This window comes from Excalfactoria chinensis, chromosome 5 (assembly GCF_039878825.1).
Source record: "Excalfactoria chinensis isolate bCotChi1 chromosome 5, bCotChi1.hap2, whole genome shotgun sequence".
Taxonomy (NCBI): domain Eukaryota; kingdom Metazoa; phylum Chordata; class Aves; order Galliformes; family Phasianidae; genus Excalfactoria; species Excalfactoria chinensis.
This window is the reverse complement of record NC_092829.1, coordinates 32,607,854-32,622,851: the sequence shown is the minus strand read 5'-3', so window position 1 is coordinate 32,622,851 and position 14,998 is coordinate 32,607,854. Positions and strand designations below refer to the sequence as shown.

General features: G+C 38.9%; 1 protein-coding gene across 1 annotated transcript in view; it reads right to left on the bottom strand.

The window, feature by feature from the left end:
- The window catches only part of LOC140253635 (cytosolic phospholipase A2 epsilon-like), a 32,550-nt gene extending 17,552 nt beyond the window's left edge, over positions 1 to 14,998 (bottom strand). Inside the window, exons 1-6 of the mRNA XM_072339381.1 lie at positions 14,879 to 14,998; positions 14,403 to 14,438; positions 8,732 to 8,804; positions 4,489 to 4,625; positions 3,650 to 3,781; positions 3,143 to 3,183 (exon numbers count right to left, since the gene is read on the bottom strand). Coding sequence (XP_072195482.1) covers positions 3,143 to 3,183; positions 3,650 to 3,781; positions 4,489 to 4,625; positions 8,732 to 8,804; positions 14,403 to 14,438; positions 14,879 to 14,905 — 446 coding nt within the window. The 5' untranslated portion in view covers positions 14,906 to 14,998. The remainder of the gene's footprint in view (positions 1 to 3,142; positions 3,184 to 3,649; positions 3,782 to 4,488; positions 4,626 to 8,731; positions 8,805 to 14,402; positions 14,439 to 14,878) is intronic.

Sequence of the window (14,998 nt, the reverse complement as noted above, 5' to 3'; positions counted from 1 at the left end):
CAATGGCCTTACCTTTTCTGTCACTGCTGCTGCTCAAGGGCAGCAGCTCTCACGCCAGCTGGGCTTGTGCTATGGGCCCATAAAACACTGGATGGGTGTTTGCAATCCCTTTTCTTGGTTGCTGGTGAAAAGGCACTTGGAGGAAGGAGCATGCCTTCCTATCTGTGTCGCTAGGATCAAACGTCCAGCTCTCAGTGCATGCCATGAGTAGTGGCAGCACAGAGAAGTATGTTTGAAAGTATTCCAGGCAGTGGAACAAGAGTGAGGCAAAACTAGAGAGTGCATTCATCATGCAGTTGTAGAAACCAAGCTATCAAAGTAAAAAGTTTTAAATGGAACAGGAAATGGAACAGGAACAAATACCAAAACCAGTTTCACACAGTACACTTGTGTATCATGAGGGAACATTAGCAATAGACTTCTTTAAGAGTAACCCAAAAGCAACTTTTGCAGTAAGGCAAACAAAAATAGGAGTGACAAAGCCACTATCGAAGGTGTAATCCAGGAGACTTACTTGGCCTGGGATTACATTTCCTGTACGATATAATTCATGTGAAGTGTTGGAAAGAAAGAACAGGCTAATATAGTGATTTTTGCAATTGGTAATCTGTAAAGCCTATGATAAAGACGGGGAAGGAATGACAAACTACTTCAGATTAAGAGACATCATCTGACAGTATAATAATTTCCAAGATAAACTGCCAAATTTTAATAAAAGGAAAAATAAAAGGAGACGAAGATTCTTGTAAAAGCATGTTCTTATCATAATACAATAGTTTTAGAAACTATCATACATAGCAAGCTGTAATTCTGAAAATGATCTCTAATTCTGTCAACACCTCTCTATACTGGTAATGCTTTTGGGACAGGTTAACTGTTTAAGATGACTGTTAGAATCACAAGAAGAGCTTACACAGTCTTCTAGTTGGTTCTCTGGCCACTAAATACCTGCTTATCTCATTTTGAAGAGATCTATTCCTCAGTAATTTCAGGCAGAGCTTCACTGTGCCCACTCCATGAGCTTGGCTCAGCAGCCACCATTTTCCCTCAAGTTTCAATAGTCAAACCCTGATTCAGGGAGCCTGGCTTCAGCAAAGAAGTCTCATTTGTTCTCTCTGACAGCACTACATATTTTCTGCATCTAAGCAAGGAGCCAGCATCACTGACATCCTTCTGTCTCTCCACAGGGTAATGTCCCTATTTTTTCCTGGATGCTGTTCCTTTTCCTGTTTGAAATTCTCCATGTGGGTGTCTCTCTCAATAAGAAGTTTCAAAGTGTATATTATGTTCCCCAGGGCTCATTTTGCCCCTTGCTGAACAGCCAAGGATTCTTGTTTGGCTGCCTTGACAAAACCTGCTGAGCTTGTTCACCACAGGAGAGGCCACTTTGGACCATAGTTTACTGGTGACCCAACCCAGCTACTTTAGTGTTTCAGATCTCTCTAGTTTACCACAGGTAATGTAATCTGTAGTCTCTAATTTTAGTCCACCTATCCTTTCATTCATTATTCCTGATAGAACACTTTTCTATGTTGACAGAAAAACAACAACAACCAAACAAAAAGCCACCTCAGTATCCTTAGCAAGGAAGTTCTCTGAGATACTGTTTTTAATCATTTCAGTGTGCTCACACATTTATTCCAGACTTGACTGATAGGCAGAACACCATCAACTTCCATTCACATGCAAGAAACACAAATGAGGGAAAGCAGGGCACCTTAAGAAAAGAAGCATATTTCCCCAAGTGATTTTCATCTTTCCAGGCCTGTTGGATCCACTCAGTGACATTCCCTATCCCAAGTGCAGTAATTTCTCCCCTTTTCTCTGGAGTTCTTCAGGTCACAATTTCTGCATTAGACACTGAACTACCACACTATGTATAAAAAAGTGGATCAGAAGTGTTCTTGTAGCAACTGAGTCATGATTGTGAGTCTTTTAGAAACCTCTTCCTTGGGAGTGCAAAGGATCCTTTTTACTTGTACAGTCCCAACTACTTCCCTCCAGTCAGTATAATTCTCAGAATCTGTAGAAGATGGTTTCTCTCTGTCTTTATCTACCAAACATGTCTGTAGGAACATGTAACTAGCTGCAAGGTTCAAATAGTGGTTTCCACACATAGCCAGCTCTTACATGCTTCATTCTCTGCACCCATACATGAACCCACCTCAGGCCAAACAACCTGCCCAGAATCCCCTCATCAAAACACAAAATTATCAAGAGTATAATTCTACATGCCAGCTCCATAAACCATCCTATAACTGAGAAGAACCTAGTCAGATCGTTTGGAATATCTAGTGGAGCTCCTTCCCCAGTGCTGTTACTGATTTTGTGACACCCTGAGCTGCAATAGGCACTATTTGTCTTGTGGGTGCAGAGCCTTCTGCCAGATTTGTACACCATAAACAACAAACAATCCAGACTGGTAAGTTTACGTGACTTGTAATAAGAGATTCTGGAATGATTTTTATCTCTGAAGGTTCTTTTGCTTGTGCACATAACTCTGAGCTACTGCTCTTTCTCCACTAGTTCCCAATTTCCCCTTCTGGCATGAATACTTCTCTATCCAATTTCTTCACCAACATACTAGCGTGATGATCCTCCAAAAACAACCTGAATGCCTCAGGAAGGTCCCAGCAATACCAGCTCACCTCTAAGGTTGTTCTAACAATGCTTTCAGTCCAACAACATGTATCACATATAACCAATGACAGAAATCTTTTCAAATAACTTTCCCAGAGTGATAAAGCATACCACAGAGATGGATATTGTCCTTCATCAGAGTGCCGGAAAAGGGTCAATATGAGACACCAAGGCTTAGCATTCCTTTTTCTGATAGTCAAAGTTTCTTTAATATTTTAAACTTGTACTTCCTTATATACTAATCCAATGAGGAAAAGAGAACCAGGGGACATAGATGCCCAGGAAGCATTAGTCATCCTGGACAAAAATGAGTTTCAGATATTTGAATTATAAATTCTGAAATTTAAATTCTGAAATTCCAGTTTACTAGACTTGAATGAATATATCTACATACTGCTTTGGAGACTGAGGGTTTGAGAAGCGTTGTCACAGATGAATAAGTTTTCCATACTACTTTTATACTGAATGGGACAGTTTGTACAGAATGTAAGAGTCTACTCACGTGTTCTGCAATGTGAACTCCACCTCCAGCTCCTCACGTGCCTGAAATGAGGAAAAAGGAGAAAGAAGAGTATATTACGTATTGTTCTTCATGTACACATCATTTGTAAAATAAACATTTATACTCCTACTTGGAGCATTTCCCTGAACACAAGAGTAATTTACAAAAGAAACTGTGGTGTCAGATGAAGATATTCAAGTCTAAGATATTGAAAAAGCATTTGCTAAAACTAATATTTTGACATCTAAATCTCACATGAGCATGCAGATGTAGGATCTGCCCATTCCCATAAAACAGCCGTTTTTCACATTTCAGTTCTGAATGCAAAGAATTAGCTGTGTTATTATTACAAAAGTCCAAACTGGCATGGAGCACTGCTATAGGGATTTAATTATTTCTGGCAATAGCAAAGAAATACAGTTCAATGAAACTATAAAGAAATGCTGTATAAGGATATATTTTGGTGGAAGAAGATTAGTTTTCGTGCTCACTGATTCCATTGCTCACCTGTGGATTCAGTTGAAACTTCACTCGAATGGTACGTCCTACACTGAGTTTATCTATGTCAAAGAGAACTGTGCATAGTTCATCATCCCTGGTAACCGTGTCTTCATCACAAACCTTCAGCTCAAGCACATTCTGCAAAGAGAGGTTAAGAATATTGTGATTTTCTTTCAATATTTTCTTTCAAAGAACCCGATAAGGCAGGAGAACCTCAAGACTATGCTTTCTTTTTCTCTCCAGTGCTTGAAGGAAAGAAGGAAAAAGGACTGCAAGAAACATAAAAGGGAAGGGGATTTGGGAGCATGGGTCTGAACAAAGAAGCAGATTCATCTGTCACAGGGCCTAGGTGACATCATTTGCCTCACATTTGACCTGAGTCTTGATTTGATAGAATGTATGCTTGGGGAAAGGAAATGAGGAAGATGGGTCATGAATTTGTTTTAAATAACTGTGTAACAGTGTATATAACTGTGTAACAGTAAACAGTGTAACAGTAGCATTTAGCTACTGCATTTGTTGTGTGACATTTGTCTCTAAGTGTATAGAGCAGGCAAGGCTGTAGACTATTAAAGGATTTTTTTTCCATCAGACTGTATGTTTATCTTCATGTGATCTTTATCTTGGGTTTCACCTGTATGTGTTAGGACAAGGAATAGGATACTATGGACATTTTCAGCAGGGAAATTAAGTGCTTCTTATTGTTTCAGAATAGTAGACTTCTAAGTATCAAACAGATGGAATAGATAGGAGGATGCAAGCAACAGTTGTAGTTGCTGCAACATTGCAAGATCTCTTAACTGTGTGCAGGTAGGTGAATAGTGAAAAGCATTTATTTTCATTACTTTCACTCGTCGGTCAATCTTGTAACAGAAAGCTTCATTCCAGACTGGATTTTTGCTGTTCCTGATGGTTCTGGTCCGAACCTTCTCAGACGAGGCAGTAGGCAACCACAACGTCACATAGCAATCTGAAAGGGTGACTGCATAACAAAAAGATGAGCAGAGTGATGATGTGTCTAGAGAAAGAAATGCTTCAATATGTGTTTATTACCAGTAAGACTGAGATAACACCAGAGGGGATTTTTTCCTGAAGCATGTAGTTTAAGGAATAAATAATACAACAAAGTACTCACTGGAAAACAGAAATATCCTTGTACATTTGTCATGCTGATTCCCACTTTTCAATCTTAGTAAAATGATTTTTCTTTTAAAACATTACTCTTTATTTGCAGAATGCACTGTACAGCACTTGCTGTAGATGCACACCTATCCATGCTGCAGGAAACTCTGTACTCATGACTGCTCAGTGACTGTGGCAGGAAGCAGTTTAACACTACCAAAGCACAAGAACAGCTACCAGTATATGCCCTGTCCAAGGGGCACTCACAACAAAGCAAAGAGACCTGTCTTCTAGCATGCTCTCCTCATTTTGGGGGGACTTAAAGGTAGTTGAAAGCCTTTAGCCAAGTGTTTGTTTGAATGAATATAGTTTTGTTTCATTTTGCCAAAAGGTATCACTCCTCCATTAATCCTTAGCACAAATCACAATGCAGCAATTTCATTTTGATTAACATATTTACAGTTTTTAGAAGTGGCATCTTCCTCATAAAGTTTTGGTCTTTCAGCACCAATATTATGTTACAATTTATCCTACTCCCTCCCACTGCCCTATCTCCAGACTGACAAATCCTGTAATCATTCTTATCTGGGAACAAAAGTGTCACCAGAGATGTCAATTCCTTCCATATTCTAACCCCTCACACTCAGATAGAAAGTTGGCATGGAACAACTTACAAAAGGTTGGTACAGGACATAATGACCTTGGTCTTATACCTAGAATGCAATACGTATTCTTCCAGTTTCATGTTAGCAATGTTTAACAAGTCATCTGGTTCTCAAAATAACCTTATGAGTCAAGAGGTCAAATAATTCATCCTATAGTCAGTCCCTGCATCACACCCAAAAGGTGTAGCAGCATTACTGTGTCACATTAAATACAATATTCCTCATGTTATTTCCTCTTAATCTTTCAGTAACAGTTAAAGAACTGGGTTTTTCTACCATAATGCTTTTGCCAAAGCTCTGCCCTCATCACACAGTTAACAACACTACTGCAATCTGAGGGAGCTTGGTAACAGCACAGCACATCTGGCTGGTGCCTAGAACAGCCCTGATCAGAAGGACATGACCAATCAGATCTTTTGCAAAGGCACAAGTGTAGGCAGATGGAAATTCAAATGGTTAATGGTGATTAATAGTGGAGTTTCCATTTTCAAAGAGATTGACACACACCAGCAAGTTACTTCACTCTGGCAATGTAAGGATTAAGCAATTAAGTACATTGAGAAAACTTGAATAACTTGCCCAGGATTCCATAACACAGCCAGAACTAGGTCCAAAACACAGTCTGAATTAACAGGCCTATACCTAAATCTATTAAAATTATCTTACTCTGGAGCTATAGTAGGGAGAAATTTTTATAGCATGTTTCTTTTTTCTCCTAGTGAAGTAAATAGCAATGGGAGATTCGAAGACCGAGGAAAAAGATTAACTTCAGTACATTAAGCACAAACACTTCAAGAATGAGCAAATATGAAAAAACAAAACAAAAAAAAAAAAAACAAACAACAAAAAAAAAACAATGGAATGGGGAACATCAAGGTTTAATCAGAGCAAAAACAAAAGCCAAAGCACAGCAAAAAAACATTAACTAAGGATTGTAACAAGAAGCATATCTTTTGCATTACAAAATTAGAAAATGGATTTCTTCCTGCAGCTGAAAATACTGAGGTTTTGAGGAAAACTATAATATTTGGATTCCCAAATACCTTTTCAGTGCCTCAGAACATGTCCTTCAGGCTACAGACAAAAATACCCTAAATTATTGTTTTACCAAAATAGTGTTTCCTCAGAAAACAAATTTTCTGTAAAAGAAGACCCTCTTGCTTGAGAATTCTCTGCCAAATATGCTTTAAACAAACCTGTGGGAAGCCAGAATCAAGTTCTGAATTTGGGGTATTTTAAGGGAAGAAATACACAATATGCATCCATTCTTGGGATCAGAACACAAAGAAATAAGTCAATATGTTGTGACAAACAAACCAGTTGGCTTCATGAAGAAAGACCACACTATTCACTGCGGCAAGTAGTGATTGTGAGTAATTTTTTTTCCTTTGAACAACCACAATGAACTGAAGCATAAGCAGGTGACCTGCTGGAGTACACAAATGCATACACAATTGAGCATTCAGGTTTGCAGGTGCAATTGCAGTGACTACCCATTCAAATCCCATATTTAACTGTTGCAAATCACCACGTAAGCATTTGAATAGCTGCTTTTTGTTAAGTAAAAAGGCAGTGCATACAAAGCTTACAACTATGTCTATGAAAATCAAAATACATCTTTAACCTCTCAGAAACACAGCTGTTTCTTTCACAGCTTATAAGGCTTTATAACTTCACAAATACTATTTGTGACAAGGCAGATATTATGGAAATAAAAGTTTGATGATCTGTAATTTCTAGTGTAAAAAGCATTGAGACACAAGCAATAAATAGAATATTTTCTTGGAGATTTTTTAAGATGGAAAACTGAAGACACTAAACCCAATAAATACGTATCCTAGTATTGCATTGTAGAAAATCTAGGATTAAGTAATACAGCATACCACAAGTGAGTGAAACAAAGATTCATTCCCTGATAGTAAACATTCATTCAAAAATAATCTTGTTGCACAATTTCCACATGTTCCAACAACATTCTTCCGATAAGCAACCAGCTTCAATTTCTGACAAGCTTTCTCTACTCTACCCATCACACTAGATAAAACACCAAAATATATACTATATGAACAACATAATACATTGCTGGCTCCCTTAGAAACTGCTAAACTGCATGAAATCCTGAGTAGACAATTTTTAGACGCATTCAGTGTGATTCCAGCAAACATCATGTTGACTTTTCCTCTTTAGCTTATATCTTTCCTCTTTGCTCTTGTAATCTATAGATTTGAGATTTTCTTACTCTTTTTCTTTTCTGCCTTTACAACCTTTTTTACATAGAGATATCAAGGAGAATTTGAACTGCTCCATGAAAGTGACTCTTAGCAACATTACTGCATTTAGAGAGGCACCTGTGCAAGCCTGAGTGCACCCAAGAAAACGACACATCTTTGGAAATAAAGCTGTGAGGAAGCTCCTCAGCAAACTTGCATGTTTTAAAAATTTACAGTTCAGTGAGTCCCTACACTATATAAGTGCAAGGTCTGGACAGTGAGCACTTTTCTCCCATATAGGATTTTTGTTTTAAATTTGCTGTTATGCTCTGGTCCAGCAGACTAATGCCTTCCAGAGTCCACAGAGGCAGAGAAGATTAATAGGACTTACAGTGGGATATTATCAGTCTCCATAGACTTTTCTACTGCTGAGATTTTTTCTGTCTTGTGGTATTTTCACCATTACAATTCACAATTTTCCCTATTTCACTATCATTTCACACTTGATCTTGCTAGATCTCTAGAAGTCTCTACTCTAGATATCTTCTCCTGTCTTCCCTTCATAAACACTCACGTAAACTACTTACACCTCTTATTTTCACAGAATCACCAAGGTTGGAAGAGACTTCCAAGATCATCCAGTTCAATATTCCACCTATCACCAGTATTTCCCTAAATCATGTCCCTCGGTACAACATCTAATGTTTCTTGAACACATACACTCTCCTTCTACTGCTGATTTTACTCCCACGTCACCGATTCTATCCTTTCTTCTGACCAGAAATTCTATTGGGAGTACTCAGGTTTCTCCTTCAGAAGTACAAGTGTTGCCATCATTTAAAGAGTAGCTCTCTAAAATAAGTCTCATACAACGAGGTACAAAGCCTGAAATTGAATGCATAACCTTGCCTAAGTTGGCCTCTTTTCTGCACCTCCACTAAGGTGCAGAAAGCAGTACTTCAGAATCACAGTAAAAATAGTATGTACAAACTTATAGGAATGCATTTCAGTATTCCCACCCAACTTGTGGACAATAATATTGACCAAATAAGAAACTGTAAGAAATATTTGACAACTGCAGAAGTACTTACGCAAGTCTGCCTTCCGGACGTTCCTCAGTCTTAGTATTTTTACAGTAAGCAAGTTGAAAGGAGATACCGGCCTCTGCAGAGCAATTAAAAAAAGAAAAAGAAACAACAGCAAGATGAATATCAGTCTCTAGTCAGACCTCTGCATGCTCTAACTTTGAACTATCAACCATGTGGATAAAACAGATTTTAAGGCTGAGCTATCACCAAGCCAGTTGTACTATCTGGAAAAATTAGATGTATTTTTGGCACATAACCCTTTCCAGATGTGATCAAGAAGGTGCAGCTTTCAAAACTACACGAGTTGAGAACTGCTGCTGAGTTTAATCTGATAAGGAACAGTCCCTTCTAACAGTGCTTCTCTACTGTCAAAATGAACCTCCTGACATTATGCACATTGGTGTCCTCAGGTCTGGAATGTAATGGGACTCCTTTGGGATTCCAATAGCTGCCACAGTAGCTATGCAAGTAGACCAAAAATGCTGCTGACAGTCAGGAGCTATTTCTCATGAAGACACTCATCCACAGACCCGGTTCCCAGCAGAAAGCTAAACTACTCTTTCCAGTGATGATCCTGGGAATCAACTCGGAACTCTACTGAATATCAGATACCTAGGGCTCAGAAATATTTGTTTCATAAAACCTCATAACTTCTGTGTACTAAACTAACATGTCATCATATTCCTTTGGCTATTACTTAACTTCTTCCCCATTTCACCTTGGAGATAACTCCTTAACGTGGTTCTCTACTTCTCCACTCTCACATTAACATCTCCTCTGTTTCACAGGTAACATTGTTCTTTCTAAAACCAGTGTATGAATATATAATTTCTCTTAACATTTTCTTAGAACTGATATTGAACTTTGAGTCTACTGGTTCTATGAAAGACAAAAAACAGGGGTTTTGTGCCCCCAGATGTCTAATCTTTCTATCTATGCCAGCTGCTAAGAAAATACATTAATTCTACACATAAACCCTCTCATGCCTGCATTCACAGATATAATACACCCCAATAAAGTGAACACACAGTCTTCTAACACAAGCACATGGGTTTTATCACTTTGCATCTGAAGTGCTTATATTAATATGAAAGGCAAAAGTAAAAATGATTTGCTGACATTAGATAATCAAATGTATCTTATTACTATTTCCTTCATACATATTATATGCTTTGTTGGACCATGTCTTTCCAGTTGCATCAGAAATCTTATCCTGAAGAGTATCACAACACTTGGACAAAATTAAGCAAACAGGACAATAACGGCATTGGGCTCTTTTACAATGTAATTAAGCAGATCTACAGCCCCACCAACAAAGCACTCAGCCTCTCCAGGATAGAGAAAAGCCTCAGAGAAACCTGTCTAATCCCTTCCCTCTCCTTCCAGGGTCAGCAAGAGGCCCATAAGGCAATCAAAAACAACAAAAAGACATCATGACCAGACTTTAGAGTTGAACTGCCAGAACTGCTTTTCTATATGCATTAAACAAGAGGGAAACTGACTTTTTTCTTCCAGGACCTGAAAGGGGCCTACAGGAAAGATGGGGGGACTTTTTATAAGGGTACATACTGACAGGATGAGGGGAAATGGTTTTAAACTGAAAGAGAGTAGATTTAGACTATGTATTATGAAGAAATCCTTTACTGTGAGGGTGGTGAGACACTGGAAAAAGTTGCTCAGTAAGGTTTATGGCATTCAAGACCAGGCTGAATGGGACTTCGAGCAACCTGGTCTAGAGAGAGGTGTCCCTGCCTATAGCAGGGGGCTGGAACTAGATAATATTAAATGACCCTCCCAACCCAAACCATTCTAAGATTCTATGATTTTTACATTTTTGGCAGATAGTGCTAGGACAAGGAGAAATTACTAGAACTGAAAGGCTAGATATTTAGATTAGGCATTAGGAGAACATTTTTTACTCAGAGGATGATGATGCACTGGTGCAGGCTGCCCAGAGATCTGATGATGCCTCATCTCTAGAAGCATTCAAGGCCAGGTTGGATGGGCCCTGGGCAGCCTGATCTGGTGGGTGGCAGCCGTGCCCATAGCAGGGGGTTGGGGCTGGATGGGCTTCGAGGTCCTTTTCAACCCAAGTTCTTCTACAATTCTATGCTTTTAATATAATTGGGCATGACAAAGAATTAGTCATAGACCCAAAGATCAATAACTAAGGCTTGCCTATCCCTGCCATATACACTGATGTATTTGTTACATGTACACCTGGTCCCTTCTCTCTCACCCAAAAAGTCCTGAGTGTCTTTGTCCGCAACAGTACTATTTTGGCAGATATAGAGCCCACCTTTCCCCAGGAAAGCTAGATCTGGCATCTCTTGAATGCTGAAGGATGCACAGGAATAGAAGAACTTCCCTTTGCAGGGAAGTGACATAACCACCATTCTGGATGCCATTTTTAGGGAATAAAATTTGCCTTATTCTTTAAATAGTAGGGTCTAGACCTCTGCTTTGCTTATCAAGTGGGTACTGGTTTCTTCCTTCAGCCCTAACTAGCATACAGAGATAGGATATAGGACTGTGTCCCTGAGCTCAGCTTTCCCCATTAGCTGGGTGTGCCTACTTACGTGGTTCCTTTAACTGCTGTTACAATTCCCATACCAGTATAACTCACCAAATATATGTAATCTAACTCTTCAGATATAGTGAATAAATCCCCAGTGCTTAACACAGGGGTGTAAAGACTTAGAAGTCCAACCTTCTGTCTCCTAAACATAGGCGTCAGAATGCATTGTCAGATCCAGACCACAGCAACTTACAGTCACTTGGAAAAGAACTCCTGAGAGGCATATCTTAAACTGGATCCTTTGCTGTTAATGACTTAATGTTGTTAATGCTGGCAATGACTTCCACATGTTTCTCTTTAATCTGATGATGACCATATCACAGACTGGGTGAATTCCAAGGCCAGAAGTCTCCCAGGTCAGCTATTACACACGCTACAACTTTCAGCTTCTGTGTTTATTTCGTCTGAGACCTGATTGTTACCTCATAAACCGGAAACACAAGCCAGGCATTTTAATAATCACTGTTGAAACTACTTAAATATATGAGATTACAAACACAGGAATTGGTCACCTTGTCCTACGTCAGATAAAAATCCTGTGGCACGTTTGTGCAATCCTGACATATCTATTCCCAGGGAAGCCAGTGGCACTGTTTGTGTGTGCTCATCCATATGAATAAGAGTTGCCTAACTGGACCCTAAAACTTTTCTATTTCAGTAAAATTCCTTCTGTACTTCTAAAGGAATTGTTCTTCAGGGGACTAGAATGAAACACATACTACATTCTTGAGTTAAATGAAAAGGCAACTATTAAAGCAAAACAGTGTGACAGATGTATTGGAGCAGAGCCTTCTTTCCTTAGCTTTCGCTTAAAAAGAAATAGAAGACCCATCCCTACTTTAAAACTTGCGAAGACCAAGAAAATGCTCAGCCCTGTCAGAAAGCCCAGCAAGACACCAAACCCCACATCACTGCCATGGCTCTGGCCTCTGTCAGGTATGCAGCACTTGCTAACTTCAAAAAGCCCTGGAGCCCCAGGGGTGAGCAGGATTTCATTACATTACCGTGTCTGCTACCTCAGGCAAGGTCAGTTGCATAATAAACATTTTTCTTGTACTGTGCATTTCATGTTTATTTCACCCATGTAAAGATATCTTATAGCTAGGTACTGTTAAAAATCAGCAGAGCTCACTGGGATTAATACAGAATAAAAACAAATGGAGCAGCAGTGGACCAAGGCTTAATTCCTTCCAAGAGCTATGTAAAATGTGCATGGCTCAGACTGCCATTTTCATGTCTTTTTCCACTTTTTCCATGCTTGCAATTTAACAGCTGGAATTTCTCATTAGAATGAATCCAAAACTTGGAAGAATCCTACAGTTTAATCCTACAGAAAACTACAGTTCAGCATGGCTTTCTACAAAGACCATGTTAGTCTGTTATTTTGATATGATACAGTAATTCAAGTAATCAAAAAAGTTGGGATTTTTTTTTTGCCTCTAAGCTTAAAGAGCACTACCTCCAGTTTCCCACCAAGTACCATTATCCTTTTAATTTAAGTGGCCATTTAAGTTTTGATCACAAACATTCCATGAATTGACCTGATGTTGACTAATAATGAAAGCTAGTTTCCTTATTGAGCTATGGAGCGGCAAAAAACAACTCAGAACTCAGATGTTTGACATCCACATATTTATCATCACAACTACTAATTATCATGGCAAAAAAAAAAAAAAAAAAAAAAAAAAACAAAAAAAAAACAGGTCCTTAATGATTTTGTTGCTTTTTCTTGTTTTTCTTCCCTAAAAGGGCAAGAGAAAGGGGCTCTGTGTTCTTCTTCATATTGTATTTACTATATTCAGTTCAGTTGTGCCCCCCTAAACACTTTAAAGACAGAAAGGCATGACCTAAGGCCAGTGAACTGCACAGCTCTCAGCCCTAGAGACCCATTTGTAAAATGAAAGGCAAAGAAAAAATAAATAAATAAATATAAAAAAAAAAAAATAACCAAGTTTGATCCTGTAAAACAAATGCTGAGTGCTGAGTTGACAGGATTAAAAACAATTTCTGTTATGTTAACATACTTTCTTCAGACTGGGAGATTATACAGATGAGCCTAAATATCATTTAATAGCCACTTTCTGAAGAAACTCTGCAATCAAACTCTTGTTTGACTATGCTAGTTCACCTTGAAGGAACATGGAGAGCAGCAAGCGGCTCTCAGTTAAAATCAGACATCAGATACCATCACTAGCAGCAAACCTTCATGAGACAAAGACCAAAATTACCACCATCCATGAGAGCCTCATCACACTTCCCCACCAGGATCACGTGCAATCAAAGCTTAAACCAACCAAGCTAATAAGCCACCACATCACCAATACAGGACAAGTGCATTGATCCAATGGCAAGTATCTGAAGACAACCCCTTTCTGCTGTTACTGCCCCCCATTCATCAGCTCAGAACAGCTTATCTGACATTTTACTTTATGCTAATACTTATTATCAACCTGAATGGCTGATAATACCTCAGGAAGCCACAGAATGCATCCTATGGTCAGTCTCAAGAGAATACCTTAGGGTTTGGGGGTTTTTCTGTTTGTTTGTTTCTTTTATTTACTTTTGCATTCAGAGTTTTGGCACTACCTCTACAGTAAGGATAATGAAAACAGAGAGACCAAATAAGACACGTTTATTCCAGTTTTACATGTTCTGAGGCTGAATTTTCAAATTCTGTTACACAGCAAAAGTTATATGAGAGGTCACTGTAACACACAAGATAAAAAGACTACAAGGAATACTAAAGCACTAAGAAACACTGAAACACCCACTTACACAGTCTTCATATGAAGGAACAAAGCAAGAAGCAAGTTTCATTCAAGGAAATCAAACCATATAAAAGGAGAGGAATTCAAGAACAAGCACGGGTGAAGAACAAATCTGCCCAGATATAGCACAACACCAACAGCACCAAAAGCATCAGAAAAGCAAGGCAGTACTTCACCTACAGAGCTGAAGCTGCAGCTGAGCCTTTCAGCATTCTGTAACTAAGCCAGTACAATTTTCCCCTGAGCCACTAAATTCCCAACATTTTTCTGGCGCTCTACATTTAGCACTGGACAGCATTTAATGAAGGGGCAGCTAATTACTACCTACCGTTCTCTCCACTGGTGCTGAGGTGCCCGTAAAAGTCTAGGAAGAACAATACAAGGCAAAGTTAAGAAAACTAAACTACATGTTTAACTTTTATTCTAGGCTGACAATTTAAAACATCTCCCATTCAAAATCATGTTCAGGTCCATGAGTATTAATGATAGTCATTAGGTGATTTACCAGTCACTAAACCCATGCCAATAACTCTACAGATGTTTCTTGCTTCCTTGACATGAAGCTTTTCCTTTCAGCAAGCACAGCAAGTAATGCTGCTAACCTTAAAACATAACTGGAAAACAGACATGCCACAAGGTTCTGCACGATGCTAGCCTAGGAAAACACTCCTTGCAATTGTAAGATCCAAGGAACAGCAAACCTGCTTCCTGTGGTTTGCCCATTCACCTAAAACAGCTGGTTCTCTGCTGTGGAAAATTAGAATTCCACAGACTTTACACTTGCTATAGGCTTCGTTTGCTTACCTCATTTGAACTTAAATTTGATCCCATTGCAGCCTCAGTTGCATCTAAGTCCAATGATAAAACACACTGAGTTGTATGGCTGGTAGGAACTCCTCATGCATATTAGGGGTGGAGGATTAG